This window comes from Botryllus schlosseri, chromosome 4, assembly GCF_051294905.1.
Source record: "Botryllus schlosseri isolate E-star chromosome 4, Bs_hap1, whole genome shotgun sequence".
NCBI lineage: Eukaryota > Metazoa > Chordata > Ascidiacea > Stolidobranchia > Styelidae > Botryllus > Botryllus schlosseri.
This window is the reverse complement of record NC_137239.1, coordinates 16,707,667-16,725,686: the sequence shown is the minus strand read 5'-3', so window position 1 is coordinate 16,725,686 and position 18,020 is coordinate 16,707,667. Positions and strand designations below refer to the sequence as shown.

General features: G+C 40.1%; 1 protein-coding gene across 2 annotated transcripts in view; it reads left to right on the top strand.

The window, feature by feature from the left end:
• LOC145438243 (peroxisomal multifunctional enzyme type 2-like) overlaps nt 1-16,991 on the top strand; it is a 364,670-nt gene extending 347,679 nt beyond the window's left edge. The window contains exons 1-13 of one of the 2 annotated variants that reach the window (XM_080315628.1): nt 1,179-1,348; nt 3,433-3,629; nt 4,736-4,858; nt 6,418-6,653; nt 7,527-7,698; nt 9,363-9,517; nt 10,970-11,093; nt 12,069-12,175; nt 13,475-13,717; nt 14,381-14,557; nt 15,578-15,713; nt 15,898-16,019; nt 16,741-16,991. In XM_080315628.1, the coding sequence (XP_080171754.1) occupies nt 1,308-1,348; nt 3,433-3,629; nt 4,736-4,858; nt 6,418-6,653; nt 7,527-7,698; nt 9,363-9,517; nt 10,970-11,093; nt 12,069-12,175; nt 13,475-13,717; nt 14,381-14,557; nt 15,578-15,713; nt 15,898-16,019; nt 16,741-16,830 (1,923 nt within the window). In that variant the 5' untranslated portion in view covers nt 1,179-1,307 and the 3' untranslated portion in view covers nt 16,831-16,991. Of the gene's footprint in view, nt 1-1,178; nt 1,349-3,432; nt 3,630-4,735; nt 4,859-6,417; nt 6,654-7,526; nt 7,699-9,362; nt 9,518-10,969; nt 11,094-12,068; nt 12,176-13,474; nt 13,718-14,380; nt 14,558-15,577; nt 15,714-15,897; nt 16,020-16,740 lie in introns of those variants that run through there. The other variant, XM_080315627.1, reaches the window with a different exon arrangement.
• Nucleotides 16,992-18,020: the final 1,029 nt, after the last annotated feature.

Below are 18,020 nucleotides of genomic sequence, written 5' to 3'. Positions count from 1 at the left end.
AATACATTTTGTGTGCCTTCAACAGTAAATTTTGAATCTTGTGAGGCCTTCAATAGAAAAGCCCTCTGATAACCACGTCCCATCTTACCCCCATCCTACCCCCACACCTCAATTATTGTATAAACTTGAATACAAAAATTTCTGTATTACTTTTCAGAGGTAAGTGCATGATTACACTGCTAATATGCAACTCAACCAGCTCCAGTAATGTTGTTTTATAATATGAACTACTATGATAGGTATGCCCTTACAAACATGAATTCACATGACTGACATAGACTATGAAAATATAGTTTCGGGCATTTTTCTGCCCAACCTCAGATCTGTTTGCCTTGTTAATATGGTAGAACTATAGAATGGCATTATGGGAATAACATAGTTGAAGGAATCTGTCCTTCAGAAAATTTTCCTATGAAAATATTGCATGTCTCATCTTGCCCCGTGTCTTATCTTGGCCTATGTCATTAAAAATGCAGTTACTACGGTATTTTCTATCACAAAATAGTTATTGACTACTCTCATAAAACATACGTGAGCAACAAGAGTCATTTTGACGCATCACAGTAGGTACGGGATATTGAATATGCATTTTTTAGCTAGGCCTATGCAACGATTCTTATTCAAGATTGATTTTAGGGAATTCTGGGGCCACCACCCCGAAAAATTAATATATTCTCGCAATAAATTCTGTTGCATAGTCTGTATAACAATACAGTAAGAGTTAGGGATTCTAAAATGCTGAAGCTCGTTATTATGCAGATAGGATATATAAACTTTAACCCCAAAATTGGGTTGGCGCCCACTATTCGAGCTCCTCTGCCAAGTTCAAAATTGGAATCATCAGTGTAGAGTAGATACTACTCTCTTGCAAGAAAATTCTCAAATTTCTCACTGTTCGGGCTGTGGTGTTGAAAATTGTTGTGCGCCAAGCCTTGCTAACGATCAGAATGCCTTGGTACGTTAAAAGTGTGTCTGTTGCAAAATATTCTGACCCATTCCAGCTAGACCTACTAAATATTATTAAAATTGCCGAACCTGTTGTTTGAGCAACAAGTATAGTAGGTCTATAGCTAGGCAACATTGATGTAATTTGTTTTTATATATTTCCTGTTATGTAGTGTATTTTTCATCTCCGGCGATTTTTTTCTGTGCTATAGCCTGTTAGGTCATGCTCATTCGGTGATCAATAATGCTTGACTTCCTCTCGTGCTGTTTGTCTTATTGTGTCCACATTGCCTACCTGCGGCAAATGTAGCAAATTGTTTTTGTCTGCAGCAGTCAATGATACTGATTGAAAGTGAACAAGTATGGCTTTAAAATGTAGTAGAAGCTTTTTGAAGGGTTTCAGGTTCGTGCTGATACTATGTGTTTGAAGAATAGCCTAGGCAGACATAAATTCCATTGGTTCCGTTAGTATGTGCAGTTTTATGGATCACTGATTAATTTTACTTGCCGCAGTGGTGTACTGTGCAAAGAGATTGCTATTTAGAGTGTTGCGTCCAAAATCAATGACATTGCAGATTGGTCTCTAAGGTCTGAACATGAAGTTATTGTTTTGATTGTAAGGATAAATCTACCTAATATCCATCCATTTGGCCCAAAAAAACTCACCATCATTCTTGAACTCGTGTTAATGTGATACGTGTATTTCCCTTTAGCCACATGTTTACCAAAATAGGTTTGCCTGTGATACAGCTATCGACGCAATTTGGTCCTGTTGTCTGTTGATGTATTTCGATCATGATTCCAGAAGGGCTCAAAGTAGTCATTGTTGCTACTCAAGCAGAAATCGAACTGACGCGGAATTTATATCAATTACAAGTTAAAGTAGCACACCCAAAGACACCTCATAACCTCTCCAAGTGGATGTAGAAAGTGAAAGGTCTGAAAAATACTTTTAGCTGTAATTGCAAGATGTATCCTCACCACTTACACTAAATGACTAGCGAAACAGGTGGAATGATCGAGAATTTTCATCCCATGTCCACCCCACTTAAATTGTATTCATCATCTTTCAATTGAAATGCTTTATTTTAAATTTCTTTGAACCCTTTAAAGCAGGGGTGTTGAATACACGGCCCGCCATAAGATTTCATCTGCCATGCGAAGTAATTCTGAGTAGATTGGAAAAATGCTTAAGTATTATCCAGCACATTTCTAAGAAATGTTTAGATATTCAGTAAGCAATACTTCCATCAAGTTATGCATCAAGACAATAAATATCGATTATGTTCATAAGGCCATATTATAACCGTCCAACAGCGGTGTTACGGTTTCACTCCAATGACCATAAGAAACCAAACTGCGGACATGGACGCCCAATCTCGCAAAGGTGAAAAGGGCACACTGAGGGCTGAGGTTTACGGAAGAATGGACCAAAATGTAGTTCTTCAACGAAGCGAAAACATCAATGTGAAACCGTGTTTGCAGGTCACATTGAGAATAAAACGGTCACAAACCTAATATAATTTAAATAGTTGTTGTTGCACTGCTGCATCAGTCGTGGCTTGAAAGGTCGCCGGCCTTAACAGAAACCCGAATTGCGATTTAATACTGATAGCCTACACCAAATTCCAACATCCGTGTTTACAGTTGGATATGTCTTGTATTACTCGAAATGCATACCCAAGACTAACGCCAGATTACGACTAAATCAAATGAGGCATAGAAATATGGCAACTGGTATTATCGCTACATCTACTGTTTTAGAGGGTCATAACTGTATTCAAGCGGCCAATCATCATACTTTTGCCAATTCCATTGTTTGCAAATAAAGGTGTTGCTAGACAAGAACCACTGTGATCTATAAAAGGGAATATACTATAATGTATATAGGCTTGGTAATGAACTATTCAAATGAAAAACAAGGGCATGGATTTTGAGGTAACATTTCGGAATCGTTTGACCTGTCCTGCCCGCGAGCGATCTGAATGTTTGAATCCGGCCCGCGGCGCAAGCTAAGCTCGACTCCCCTACTTTGAAGTATTAGGGAGCCTTTGAGTTGCAAATTTTTCAAAGGGGGCCACGGTGGGGAAAAGGTTGATAACTCCCGCTTTACAGTAATGTAAACTGCCACAAAACTAGTTGATACGTTTTAAAACACAAATTTACACAAAATTTAGAAAGTAGACCCAAGTAGTTGGACTGAATACTTTTCAAGAAGTGGAATTAGTCTAAGAACATAACCACTCGACTACGCAGTGCAATTAGGCAAAAGTTACTTCAGTAATCTGAATAATTAGAAGCTCTTTGTTATGGACAACCTCTGTATGCACATTGCGTAATTGTGCCCATTACCTTGATTTGTTAATTTTACTTGACTGTCTACATTTTTTTTGAATATACATTAATTTTCATTTCTTTCACATAATTAGCGAGTTTTGTTGGCACGAGCTCTGTCCTCGAAACAATTTGCATTTTCGCGTTTCACAGGATTCTCCGCGACAAATCCTTTGCCCGCATGACAGTGCCCGAATGGGACATCATCCACCGCGTGCACTTGCGCGGGTCGTTCCTGGTGACGAAAGCGGCTTGGGAACACATGCGCAAGCAGAAGTACGGCAGGATCATCATGACGTCGTCGGCCGCCGGCCTTTACGGGAACTTCGGACAGGCCAATTACAGCGCAGGTTAGCGGCTGATGTTTGCGTTGTGGTGTTAGTTTATCATTGACCTGAACTTTGGGAACTGTTGAAGTGGATTTGTTGACTTTACGCTCTCGGTTTAGCGGCGACCGGCGATTCCGGTAGGCTGGCTAATTTTTAACCGTGAATCTTGTCAATCATACGAAATGATGTGTCATTTGTGTGTCATTTAAACGCAGATGCAGACGCTCGCAAAAGTCCTAGGTAAGAATTGTAGTAGTGGCTTGTCCCTCCCTGCTTGTGTTCTAGTCAAACAGAGCCATGCGCTTTGATTGATTGAATATGACGCTATATATTTTTGTCCCTCGTGTTTTTACATACATGCGAGCTGTGCAGATGCCCCTGGAAAAGGAAGGTACAGATACGGCCTCGTAGGGCTTTCTAAATCTTGCACCAACCTCCATGCTATCCCGGAAATGCTGAGCGTCACGCGGGGAAGCCACAGATAACAGTCCCACATTTGACGTTCGTTTTTACAATTTGGCTCAAATTTTGTAGACATCCCACAGTTTTGCTGTAAAATTGCCGTGATCGGGCCACCGATCATGTGACCCGCAAAACAGCGATAAAGAACCGACGTTGATATAACAAGAATAATGTTCCGTCATGAAAAACTGCACAGAATTCGCCATCTTAGATATCACATTGTAAAGTGGGGCCATTTTAAACTTCTGACTTTCCGTGTGATCATTCACGTGTGAAACTAGTCGTGATTGCATAGGTGGTCAGTAATGAAATACTCAACTTTTTTTGGGTACTCCAGTAGGTTCATTACCTCCTCGCACTATTTACTCAAGCGATTATGATTTTCGAGTACTTACTCTCTACTATACAGTTTTCAGGCTCGGAATACTTGGCTTTTTACATCAAAATCGTTGCTTCTAATTTTACTCGAACACAAATTTAAGACACTATTTCTACTCGACAATCAAAGATGAGATTACTTTGACCACTTCTGCTTGCTTTGAGCCGTCAAAATTTGAAATCTGTGTCATTCATTAGGTTTCAATTTTGAATCAGTCGTCTCGTCATGCTCTTTTGTACCCGCTACGTTGTGCCATGTTGATTTGAGTTTGTACTCTTTTTCGCAGCTAAACTCGGCCTCGTCGGACTTGCGAACACGCTCGCCTTGGAAGGACGCAAGTACAACATCAATGTCAACACAATAGCACCGATCGCCGGCACCAGACTCACGCAAGACATTGTCCCGCCCGGTAATTTTTTATGACGATCTCACCGTTGGTTCTTGAGTTCGTACGCTATTTCCTGCAGATGCTGTCAGTAACAAGATACTTGTGTTTTTATGAGTACTCAAGCAGGTGTTGTCTGCTTGTTTTCAGACTACTTAGCCTTCTGCTTGATTGTTTTTATGATTTGGATTTTGCAAAGTAAAATTATCATAAGAACCAGGAGAAATGGCCATTGATTGTATGGTATAATTGAATAGTATATTCATATTGAAATGAACCCGAATATTTTCGGCTGACACTCGTCAGGGGTAATCGTCAGCAACTAGTAGAGAATTGGAAAGAACATTGTATGTCTGACGATTACCCCTGACGAGTGTAACCTGAAAAAATTCAGGTTTATTTCAATATGAATATACTATTCAATTGTATATTGAAGTTCGGTACCTCCCAGAAGCTGTATGGTATAAGTAGTACTTTTCAAGACTTGTCGAGACTACTTCAAGTGGCAGATGAAAATGGAAGGTTTGAAAAGTAGTGCTCGCATACTTCTGGCAGTTGATCGATGCTGGCTACTTTCTGAATTGCAAGATGCATAATATTCGTGACTACCGCAAAATATGTAATGACGGTACCATTAGGTATTTCTTCAAAAATATATGGGTATTTCACGCGGCTTCAATGACGATTCCACCATAGTGTCCTAGATGGTGTGGACACGGCGAGATTGCACGGCTCACTGCATTTGGGTTACGTCACACATTTCATTTGGTAACAGGCAACTTTACGGCAACTTTTGACCAGCTTGCCGAGTGCTAAATTCGATAAAATGGGTATCAATGGAAAGCTGCTGCTGTACTGATTTCGAAAAATATAAATTTTATTCTGCTCATGGTCCTGGAACCCCCCAAAATCAGCCTCAATTTTTGCATTATGATCAAGTCTGGCATTGTGACGCAAAAATGCGGTTTGGCTCTTTCTTCTTAGCTTCTCTCTCGTTTTGCCAGACAGAATTGTTGCGTCACAATGCAGAAATCGTTCACAATGCAGAAATTGAGGCTGATTTTAAGGGGTTCCATGACCATGAGCAGAATAAAATATATATTTTCGTAATTTGTACAGCAGCAGCTTTCCTTTGATACCCGTTTTATTGAATTTAGCTCTCGGCAAGCCGGTCAAAAATGGTTGTAAAGCTGACCTTGGTCAAATGTAATGCATGACCTAACCCAAATGCAGTGAGACGTTCAGTCTCGCTGTGCCCACACGGTGTAGGGCACTATGATTTCACACACGAGAGGGATGTAAACTTTTCTCAAAACTACTTTTTACATTTCAAATTGCAAAGTGCACCGGCACAATAGAAGTTGTCTAAAAATATACTAATCGAGGAAGTAATGCAACTAACAAACGCGTTTGAGTGCTTCGAAAAAGCAGATGTACTTTGTTACTGACCAGCTGTGACCACCGTGAAAAATTCGACCAGACTTCAACGATTTGGCCCTGAAAACGTCCAAATGGTAACCCTGACTAAAAGCAGCATGGATTCTCTCGAATGAGATTGTAAATAATACTATTTTACGTTTCAGATGTGTTTGAGGCGCTGAAGCCGGAATACGCAGTGCCGATCGTGATGTGGCTCTGTCACGACGAGTGCCAGGAAAACGGCAGCGTTTTTGAGGCTGGCGGAGGCTTCCTCACCAAGCTACGGTGGCAGAGGACCGAGGGCGCGGCGCTGCGGCAGAAAGGGCAGAAGATGAAGGCGGAAGACGTTCGCGACAACTGGGAGAAAGTTGTAGACTTCAGCAAAACACGTATTGTCGATGTAAGCGGCTTGCCGTATATTCATTTCAAGATTAATATGCCAGGCTAATTCCAAGATAGCTGTGTAGCGATAATTCTAATTTTACTCAAATTTGGAAAAAAACTTAGTAGCTGTAATTCTAATCTAATTTCGAAAAGCTTTTTTTTCTAGTTGCACGAGTCTGCTTTTAAGTTGTCGCTCTCTTAACTGGCAGGTTTTTCCGAAAAATTTTGCTTCACTTTTTAAAACTGTAAGACACTACCTTAATGAGATGCGAAACCAGTAAGTAATATATCGTTGGATTCAGAATTTCAGCGCCTAACCAACTACGCCTTGTAGCTATACAAAAGCAGGGCAAACGAGCGTGTATATAATCTAGAAGGCGGGATAACCTTGTGAAAATGAACAAGATTTGGTTACATTCTTATAGAGTGCCTCTCAGACTGTGTGTTTATGGTGAAACGCTCTACAATGTTTGATAGTTTTCGATAGAATTTGAGCAGAAGCAGTTACTCGTGGCTTGTTTGAGAGAAGAGATCTCTGTCGCAGTGAATAGCACGTACTTATTCGCACTAGGTATACGTTGTAGACTCTTGTTAGAATGTAACCAAAACTTGTCTATTTTTACAACAACGTTATCTCGTCTTCTTGATTATACACACGCTCAGTTGGTGGGATAGTTGGTTAGGCGTTGAAATTCTGAATACAACGATATATTACTCATTGGTTTCGCATTCCATTAAGGTGCTGTTTTACAGTTTTGAAATGTGAAGCAAAATTTTTCGGAAAAACCTGCCGGTTGAATTACTACCTAGTTAGGAGCGGAATGGTTAGATGATATAAGAAATATCAGGCTTGTGTCTTGCTCTTACCAAACAGAGTTTTTCGATTCAGACAATTTCCGAGTCAACCATTCTCACCGGCGAACAAGTGACAAGAATCGAATCTGGCAATAACGATCTGTACTCGAATCATCCAATTCAACCGAGTCTGGCAAAAGCGCACGTTTTCCCTCCAAACCATTTCGAATACGGAAACAAGGAAGTTATCCTTTACGCTCTCGGAGGTATGTGAGTCTGTCATCCATGCAACTAAACGAAAAGCTCCAATTTCAAGGTTTTCAGCTTGTCGTGTCAGAGTGTAACCTGGGAGAAGTGGAAGTGGGCAAGAAGTGACCATTGGAACTTGAGTTGAAGTAGCCTACTAAATTGCAAGTAAAAGTAGCAATCTCTAAGGGCGGAGGTCATAAATTTGGATGATCAATGAAGTTGATTACCGCATTCATCAGGATTGAACAACCCAGGATTAAGGAAACTGGTTGATCGTAGCGCATAAATTTAGTTTTAAGCTTATGATTTAACAAACCGGAACAAATTAGAGGTAACTAGTTATCTATAAAAACTGTGTGCACTGTGTACCACTCCTTTGAGCAAAATATTCCGATAATGACGGCGACGATTGTCTCCTAGGAGATGGCTTCACTAAACTGTCAAAAAATTACGTACCCACCATTGCAGAACGATATCAATATTCTATGTAGCCTACCGTTTCTTCGCTGCACCACATTGATTACACACAAATTTCATTTCGCGATGAGTCAAGTGTCATTGGGAACACTTTGTAAGTCGGAGTGGATTATTTGTGGTGACACGATGAGCTCGCAGAGTCAATCGCGCATTGTTAAGATGATTTGCGATTGTCTAAAACAATGGGAATTTTAATTTTGGAGGTCGTTTTGGGGGGTTCCAGTGCCCGGGACCGGATAAAAATTGTAAAGAGCTTTCGCATAGAGCCGGGTATATTAAATTTTGAGGTGTGGCCGCCACCGTTAAGATTACCGATAATTCTACCTATCTTTATCAGCAGGCTGTCATTTCATGCCACAAATTGACAACTGACAGCCACTAACTCGTTTTAGCATCATGATGCAACAGATAACGCCACTTGATTGAAAACTGGGCACACCTCCTACTGTAATCATCGCGATATGTGTCGCGATTAGTGGTTTTTAATCACATGATCGGCATTCTTCCGCATAAGCCAAATTTATGATCTCCACCTAAAATGCGTTCCAATTTGCAGTTATTAATCACATGATCGGCATTCTTCCGCACAAGCCAAATTTATGATCTCCACCTAAAATGCGTTTCAATTTGCAGTTATTAATAATCACATGATTAGTATTCTCCCGGATCAGGTAACTTTATGATGTCTGCCCTAAGACATGTCAAACTAATTCAAGTTCCAAAGTAGTATATGGCAGATCTCAAAAGTTCTCAGTAAGCAGTTGCAAAATTGTAATTTGTATTCCATTTATTATAGTAATGCAACAATATCTCAATATTATTTTCCGCTTTACAAAATCCCAACTGTAAAAAGTAAGTTGTCAGAAGCCACAGCGTTCTGACAAGGTGCAACAAAATTGGCATGGTCGATGAAAAAAAATGTTTAATGCAATATAGAACTGCCATTATATTCTTTGTGTTGGTATAAAAGATACATGTTTAAACTTTCCATGTCTTTCATACTATTATGATGTCATATTTAGTGGTACTCGAAAACTTGATTCAGCTGGAAAGCTAATATTCGATTCGAAATCTAATCACTGATGTGCATTGTCCAGTCCCAACCGTAGGTAGGTTATGGTTCGACATTTTGCCGTCTAAAATTCTCCGAATCTAGTACGGTACGATATTCATTTGTTGTCACGCAATTACTTTCTTTATTCAGTCGGAGCCTCTACCACTCAACCGGAGCATTTGAATTTCTTATTCGAACTGAGCGAGGACTTTGTGACCTTGCCGACATTTGCCGTCATCCCGGGGTTTAACAGTCTCGGCGGTTTGGTCAGCGGCGTGCCCGGAATCAACATCAATCCGGCTAAGGTAACAAATGGTGCTAGGTGTAATCTGTAGCGTAAAGGATTGTCAGAGTGTGAGGTCTACCTTATGAGTATTGGCAATGAAACGCTTGAATTGCTTTAAGTGACTGATGGTACTCTAGGCTACTTGAGTATTGCTTTCAGAGCTACATTCATTGCAGTGGCCTATGAGTTATTTAACTTTATGCTCTTCGACCTTTTTTGGAGTGGGCACCCGTAAAGTTGTAGGTGTGACTCAAGCACCCCAAGTGACGATGAAAAATTCGGTCATCACTATCTGACTAAAATTTTAAGATTTCGGTGCTTCAAGTGCTACATAGTAGAATTATGCAGACTTAAAAAATGGTCATGATTAGGGCGATTTTTTTTACCTTAAAAACGAGAGATTTTAACTTTTTTTTTACCTAAAAAAACTGAAATTGGACCAAATATTGACCAGACGTATGCAAATTTGGTGTTTTCGTGCATAATGTTAAAATTGTACTTTACTTATATTCATTTCTGGTTGGAACTGTCTGTCCTTACAACGTAGATTGGCCTGAAAAAACGTTTTTGGCTCAAAACTGACAAATTTTTACATGAAAAAACTAGTATTTTAACGAAATCTGGCCCTATGAAGAAGTGGAAATAATTAAAATTTGTTGTAGTACAACGAAAGATAATTTCCTACATTCCCGGGTAGAAAGTGTCTGTCCTTACTAAGTAGCTTGCCAAGAATTGAAAAAGAACGTCCAACAGCAGCAGTTGTTGGCTGACAACACTCAAGTTGTGTGCACAGCTGCACACTGCTGGTGACACACCGTTTTGCTTCATTCTGACAATGTTGTCTATATCACAATTTTTCTGCTTGCGCTTCTTGATATAAGAACCATGTAATGTCCAAGCAGTCTTGCTTCAGTTAGGATATTGCGGTACGTTGACCATAAAACCATGCCACTATTTGTTTCATTTGACCGTTTATGATTCACAATGAGCAGACGATGAGCCGTTTACAACGGTAGGCCTATAAAGTAGGCTACAAGCTGTGAAATATCAAATGATAAGTTCACCGACTGCGCAAAATCTACGATACAAACGAAATGAAGAGGTCAAAAAATGTTTGACTTTGTAAACAATTTTGACCTAATATTGACTTTTTTTTTGACATGCCCAAACAAATCGCCCTAGTCATGATATATAATAACGGTTTGTATGCTACCAAATTTTCATTTCCAGAGTATAAATACATCAACAGCCACGCACATCTCTGGTTATCATGGCCCATTACGTGTAAATCGCTGCTTTAGAGTGTCGTGCTTCTCCGGCACCCTTTCTACTGTGCACCCAATGCAGATTTACCAGCGCTCGAAATAGTTTAAACTGACCTCCATTGCCACTAGAAAACGGTTTTACCAGTTCTCAACTAGAATTTTCACGCTTGACACTGCAAATGACTTTTTTCTACAAAAATCTCAAGATTCTTCACGGGGAACAGTACATTGAGATATTCAAACCAATCCCTACCGAGGGCAAGTTGAGAAGTGAATCCAAAGTCGTTGAAATCATGGATAAAGGTTCCGGCGCCGCCATTGTTATGAACGGTTAGCTGACGATTTTAACATTCCTTAAGCATTGTTTGTACGAGAGCTGCATTAATTCGGCGGCAAGATATTACTAATGATCATTTTCAAGTCAAAACTGAGATATGGCCCGTTCTGGGTTTGCTGAAAAGCTGACATGCTATTGCCCTATCTACCTCGTCATAGCGTCATTTGACGTACTAATTTTCTGAATGTCATGATATTTTCAAAAAAAGCTGTTCTGTGTCACAACTCTTATGTCTCAACAAAGGATATCTAATTACTAGGGCAAGTTTTTGTTGCAGTCAAATCCGTGGAATGTTGCATCTATTTTTGAAAAAAGTTGCATAAGTTGCATTTTGACCACATTTTGCTCGGTTGACTAAAAAAAAAATCAATTTTCCGGCTTAGCTCCCGAAACACCCGTAAAAGCGTTACTTCGGTGCTGATTTACGGTGTTTCAGTCGAATTTGGCCGTGTATTTCACCAAAATCGAAAATACTTTCTGAGAAATCGAAAATGTTGCATAAAGTTGCATGAAAAAAATGGACAGAAGTTGCAAAAAGCTGCACCATAAGATTCCTTCAAACAGCTTAAAACAGCATTCTAGATATTTAGTATTTAGGAAGCTGCCGGAAGCTGTAAAAAAAGTTGCAAAAGTTGCAAAAACTTGCCCTACTAATTACATATTTGGTGAGCTCAGGTTGTCACCCGTTACAAATTGAAGAGTTTCGTGATATTTACTTTTCGCTTATTTTAAAACTATTCTTATCTTATTTATTATATTTCATTGATTTTCATTAATTCACAATTCCTGAGAACAGGTCGTTCCTAGAATGTAATTGTGTGTGATCATGTGATTCGGTCTATTTGTCTCACGTCGATTCCATACATCTCGCGATACATGATAGCATGCTATTTTGGTTATCTATTTAATATAATGTAATTGTTTTCTGTGCCGACCTCTCTTGTAATTTTGTGCCGTGTTCCGTTCAGTGGATACATTCGATGAATCTGGGGAGAAGGTCTTCTTCAATCAATTTGTGACTTTTGCCGTCGGTTACGGAAATTTCGGCGGTGCCCGGGCGTCGTCTGAGTTGAAGGTTCGTGGTTGTCATTGTGTCTCACGATTTGAGTGTTTCAGAGTATCAAGCCCAGACGGTATCAGTGTGCTCTTAAGTAAGGTTGGGCACAACAAATTGAGCACCGAATCGAATATTGATTTCGATAAGCCGAGTACTAAGAATGGATAATTTTTTAAAGCAAGAACCGTCATTTGGATACTTTTTACCCACTTTTAGGAGCCTCGAAACCCATATTCTTCGTGTCACAGCATCCAAGTCATGTAAGAGGACGGTGCCCATGCTCATAGAAACGACATTTCTTGTTGCACGTAATGTTAGAATTGTAGTACTTTTCTACATTTCTGTTTTGAACTGTCTGTCCTTACAAGGTAGCTTGGCAAGCTTGGCAATGTTCAACAGCATACAGCAGCATTTGTTTGTTGACAGCTTTGAAGTTCAGTGACTGCTGGAGTGTTGGTAACACACCTCTTGCTTCATACCAACAATGTCGGTTGTGCACATTGCATTTGTCAGACCTCAACCCAAATCTGTTTTCTTAACATCTTGCGAGCTCCCATACGTTGAAAACCCCTGTACTGTAAGAATCAATGTCCACCATTCAGATTTGAGATATTGACGTGAGCATGTGAAAGCATCAACCTACTCAAACTTTCACCCGTTTTTACGTGTGTTGGTCATCACGCCATGGCAACTTATTTGTTTCATTCGACAATGGGCAACCTACAACAGCAGGCCTATAAAGTAGGCCGTTCTCACTTGCATTTGTGTGCCTTGGAGTCGACTTTCATCAAAATCCGCCAGCCAAGGCTTTGTCAGCAGAAAGAGTTTGTGTACCATCTAAAAATAGTACATTCAACCCTATCGTATTTGAAATTTTATGCTGGTGACGTCATATTTTGAGATACGATTGTTGATACACAATGTTCTTTCCAATTCTCTACTAGTTGCTGACGATTACCCCTGACGAGTGTCAGCCGAAAATATTCGGGCTCATTTCAATATCAATATACTATTCAACTGTAAAATGTCAAAGTATCGTTCACCGATACTGCATCCTCTACGACGCCAAGGTAGTGTGCAAAAAAATTTCGACTTTGTACACAATATTGACTATTTTTTACCTAATTCTCAAAAATAATTGCCCTAGCTATCACACAGCGCCCGATGGTTATCAAATATGGGACTATTTCTTACGAAATGTGACGGAGCTTTTTAAATTTGTGATCGCATAAAATGTACCCCGCGCATGTTACAACTTTTAAAGTCTTTCACAAATTCATTCGCTCGTCAAATTTGAACGTCAGGATTTTGCTTTAGGAAACTTGTGAACCGCCGAAGCGTGCCCCAGACGCCAGCATCTCGGAAAAAACGACAAAGGACCAGGCCGCACTCTACCGGCTGTCGGGCGACAGGAACCCGCTGCACATCGACCCCTCTTTCGCCGCCATGGGTGGTTTCAAGACGCCGATACTGCACGGGCTGTGCTCGTATGGTTACGCCGCCAGACATGTCATGATGAAATTCGGTGGGAACGATCCAAAGAATATTCGCGCCGTCAAAGTAAGATTTGAAGCCGGCACTACTGATTGCTATGATCCCTCTAGAACAGTGTTCTCAACCGTTTTAGCTTGCAGACTGGTGGCATTTCGAAACAAATTGTGTTGACCTTAAAAAATATGTTGTTTCCACAAATGTAAGTAAATGATATCACATTTGTTATACGTGGAACTACAACTTTGCTGTTATCCACCCTCCATCATTCTGCCAAATTACACATAATTATAGTGAATTTTGTTTAAAAGTCTTTTTAGCTTTCATATGTAACTGGTCTCAAGACAAGTTCCAGGATACTTTTAAACGCAGCATTGTCGTTTCTGTCATCAACGGACAAGCGTCCAACTTCTTACATTTTGCTATTGCGATAAAACATTGTAATATTCAGCATGCCAGCTGGAAAGCTGACACTGGTGGCTAAGAACCACTGTTTCAGAAATTTCTTTACTATGGTCAATGTATATATTTTCATGTCCATTGCTTTGGATAATACCACCCAATGAACAGGTATTTCAGACATCATGACATTATCGTAAAAAGTCACCACCCTTGCATTACAATATTATGCTTGACATTGTGGCAAGGTTTGCTTGACTTTCGGTTTCTCTAAAATGTTTAAAGATGAAGTAACTTTATTTGTTCGAAAATCATAACTTCCTTTTGTCCCAGGCCCGGTTCGCCAAGCCCGTCTTGCCCGGACAAACTCTGCGCACCGAAATGTGGAAAGAAGGCTCGAGGGTGTATTTCAAAACTATTGTGGAAGAAACGGGCACTGCGTGTCTGACCGGAGGCTACGTCGACTTGTTCGACGGTTCTGCACCGACGGAGGAACCAGCCAAGGAAGAGGTGCTTTAAATTGATCTAAAATCCACGTTCAGATGTGGTCTGTAACGGAGTACTTCTATATTTTCCAAGTAATCAAGTAGTTTTTTGCCTACTTTCAATGCTCACTCAAGTTGTTATGTCTTGTGACTACTTCCACTTCTACTTGAAAGGTTATTAGGCGAAACTAACCTCTTATTTTCGGGATTTGGAATAGTAGATGGTAGTTTTCCCATCAGTTTTTGTCACTTTTATGAGTATAGTTGACGTGAAAACCTTGCAAAATAGCCCCTGACGTAACTACATACATATGGTAATATTGCAGACTTGCAGTTACTTGAAGTGCTGTTAGTTGTTTTGCGTCAATCGTGAATATACATCTTGCAATTTCGGAAATTGAATAGTATATTCATGTTGAAATGAACCCGAATATTTTCGGCTGACACTCGTCAGGGGTAATCGTCAGCAACTAGTAGAGAATTGGGAAGAACATTGTATATCAACAATCGTATCACAGAATATGACGTCACCAACTTGCAATTTCGAATAATCGGGGCGGAGATAAACCCTTCTCAATGTACAATTTTTAGATGGTACGCAAACTCCTTCTGTAGGCACAGGCTTGGTTCGCTATTTTGATAAAAGTTCACTCCAAGGCACCCAATTGAAAGTGTAAATGACCTCTCACAAACGAAATTTGTGATCCGATTGTTGATACACAATGTTCTTCCCGATTCTCTACTAGTTGCTGAAGATTAATCCTGACGAGTGTCAGCCGGAAATCTTTGCGTTCATTTCAATATGAATATACTATTCAATTGTATATTGAAGTTCTGTACCTCCAAGAAGCTCCAAATTTCAAAAGTAGCACTTCCGATTAACAGCTAAAAGCACCTGACCCTTCAACCAAATCTATTCAAGTAGTTTTGACATGTATTCTAGATCGTTACTTTTACTTGTACCCGAGTAAAAGTCAAGGTGTCACTTGTACTTGTAAGTGAGTGAATCCCACAAAATCGAATCAAGATTTCAATTGTTTTATAGACCTCTGGCGACACCCTACAGAGCGACGCGCTTTTCGAAGGTGTCAAGAACGTCATCAACGCCAATATCGTCAAGCAAGTGAAGGCAGTGTATCAGTGGAACATAACCAAGGATGGGAAAACGGCCAGACAATGGGGTGAGTGCTAGAGTTGGCCATAAGATAAACTACATTCGTCGGACTCCACACGGTTTTATCTCTGAGCAAGTATGTTCCTGACTCATGAATGATTTTAAAGAAAGAAATCCCATCGGAATGAAGCTGATATGGCCTTTAGCAGCCTGATTTGTCAGCAACTGAGTTCATCTATATTCTATTTTAGTGCTTGATTTGAAGAATGGTGATGGCTCGATGACCAGAGGAAGTGCCAGCTCAAACTGCGCCATCACAATATCGGATGATGACGTCATTGCAATGTTCAATGGGAAACTCAACCCGCAGCAGGTAGGAATGGACAGCCATCAAGGTTAATGCCGGTCAACTCGAACAAAACAGATCTGCGTAAAAGCAGTAGTGACAGGGCTGGAATAAAAGTTAAAATAAAGCTGTATAATTTTGCTGTAGTAGAAGTCAGAAAGATTTGTTGAAAACTCCGGTAGCTCCGAGATAAATGAGTCCGGGGTAATAGTATGGCGATAGCTTGTGAGATCACAAGATACGCCTTCATTAGTGTACAGCAGTGGTTCTTAACCTTTTTTCCTCCAGCGCCCCCTTTCAATAATTATCATGCTCCAGCGCCCCCAGCCTCGTATTGTAAGGAATGTAATAAAGACAATGAGTGAGAGGGAGGGCCGTAACAGCACTTCGTCAACCCCCTAAAACGATTGCCTTGCGCACCCATAGCGTGATAAACCAAACTTCTGAGGGCTTTGCCCCCAAGAACCTGGTAGCGTGATTTCGATGGTCATCAAAGTTTGTGTGGCCTGTACCGAAATTTTCTATAATGCATGAATGAATAGATGGTAATTATATAAGTCGCTATAGGTACCAAAATTTTCTATAATGCATGAATGAATAGATGGTAATTATATAAGTCGCTATAAACTTTTTATCCTCTCAGCCCACGTAATCAGATTTACCAGTAGCGTTGAGTGAGCTGTTGTATTGGAAAATAAAGGGCACAGTTTGTCTATGACTATGACACGATTATTATTTTTCTTTCAAGGCCTTTATGCAGGGGAAGTTGAAGCTTAGCGGAAACATAATGCTCGCTCAGAAGCTGGAAGTCTTATTCAAAGCGCAATCGAAGCTTTGAAGATGTGGGAATCAGTCGCTTGGACACTGATATCAGATTTATTGGCTAGTGGAGATCTGCAATTTTTTGTTACTTTTACGTAATTTACTCGTGCTTGATTTAAGATCTTATTTGTCAAATTGTGTTTACGAATTTATATGCAATACATGTCTGTCCATTAGCGCGGTTTGTCGTTTTGCAGAATCAGGCTTGTGATGAGATGGGTATTGGGCCAAATTAAAAGATGTTTCTGACAAACTTTGACTTCTCGTGATTTGAGTTCGCAATCTCGAAATCGTTCATGGTAGACTGCAGTCAGTCTGAACGTCGATGTGGGTTGTTCGTAGTTTAAATAAACGTAGAATGGTCCAAGGGGGTAACATAGTGATCTGAGGTGACATTTTGCAAATTCGGACTACATGGCGCGAAATTTATCAGACAGGTGCTTGTTGCTCTTCTGGTAAATATGTGAAGAAACAACATATGGCATCAGTGTTCTACCGCAACCTAACTATCATGTTGAATATGAATATATTGTCTCGGTTTAAACCAGTCCGGAGAAGTTAGGCCTACTGTCTGGGATGGAGAGATGAAGGCGATCTTCCAATGTTGCCACCTGCTGTATAGCCTTCTCGTATTTCTGTGCTCGTAAGTCCTTTGTCCTAAGTCAGGGGTTCTCGAACTTCGTTGATCGCGGAACCCGTCAGGTTTTGTGGTCGGTTGCGCGTTCCCCCAAAATTTCAGAAGCAGATGACTGTGGGCCGTCATCGCATCAAGCTCAACTCTACTTATATTAGGCTATTCCATGCCTGAAATAAAGTAACCACTGACTAGACAAGGTAGTCACAATCACGGCGTCATTCTCAAAGGATAATCTGACTTTGTAGTTTCTTAATGACGTATGCCCTCAAAAACGACCCCTCTAAAACTACCCCTATCCTGAGTGCATCAACATCTGGAAGAGGAATTCGTTGCATTATATAATTTTATTGCTCTCAAACTTCAATTGTGACATTCTGGAATGTTTTGACTATCTCTTGACTTGTAAAATATTTCGAATTTTAAATACACCGTTTGCAGTTTATATACACATATACAATTTGACAGTATCGCTGAATAGCAAATTTAGTTCACCCCAGATGTGAGTCCATAATATGTTCCTTTATAAAATATTCGCAGAAAAATTTCAGCTTCATTGTAGCCTATAAATT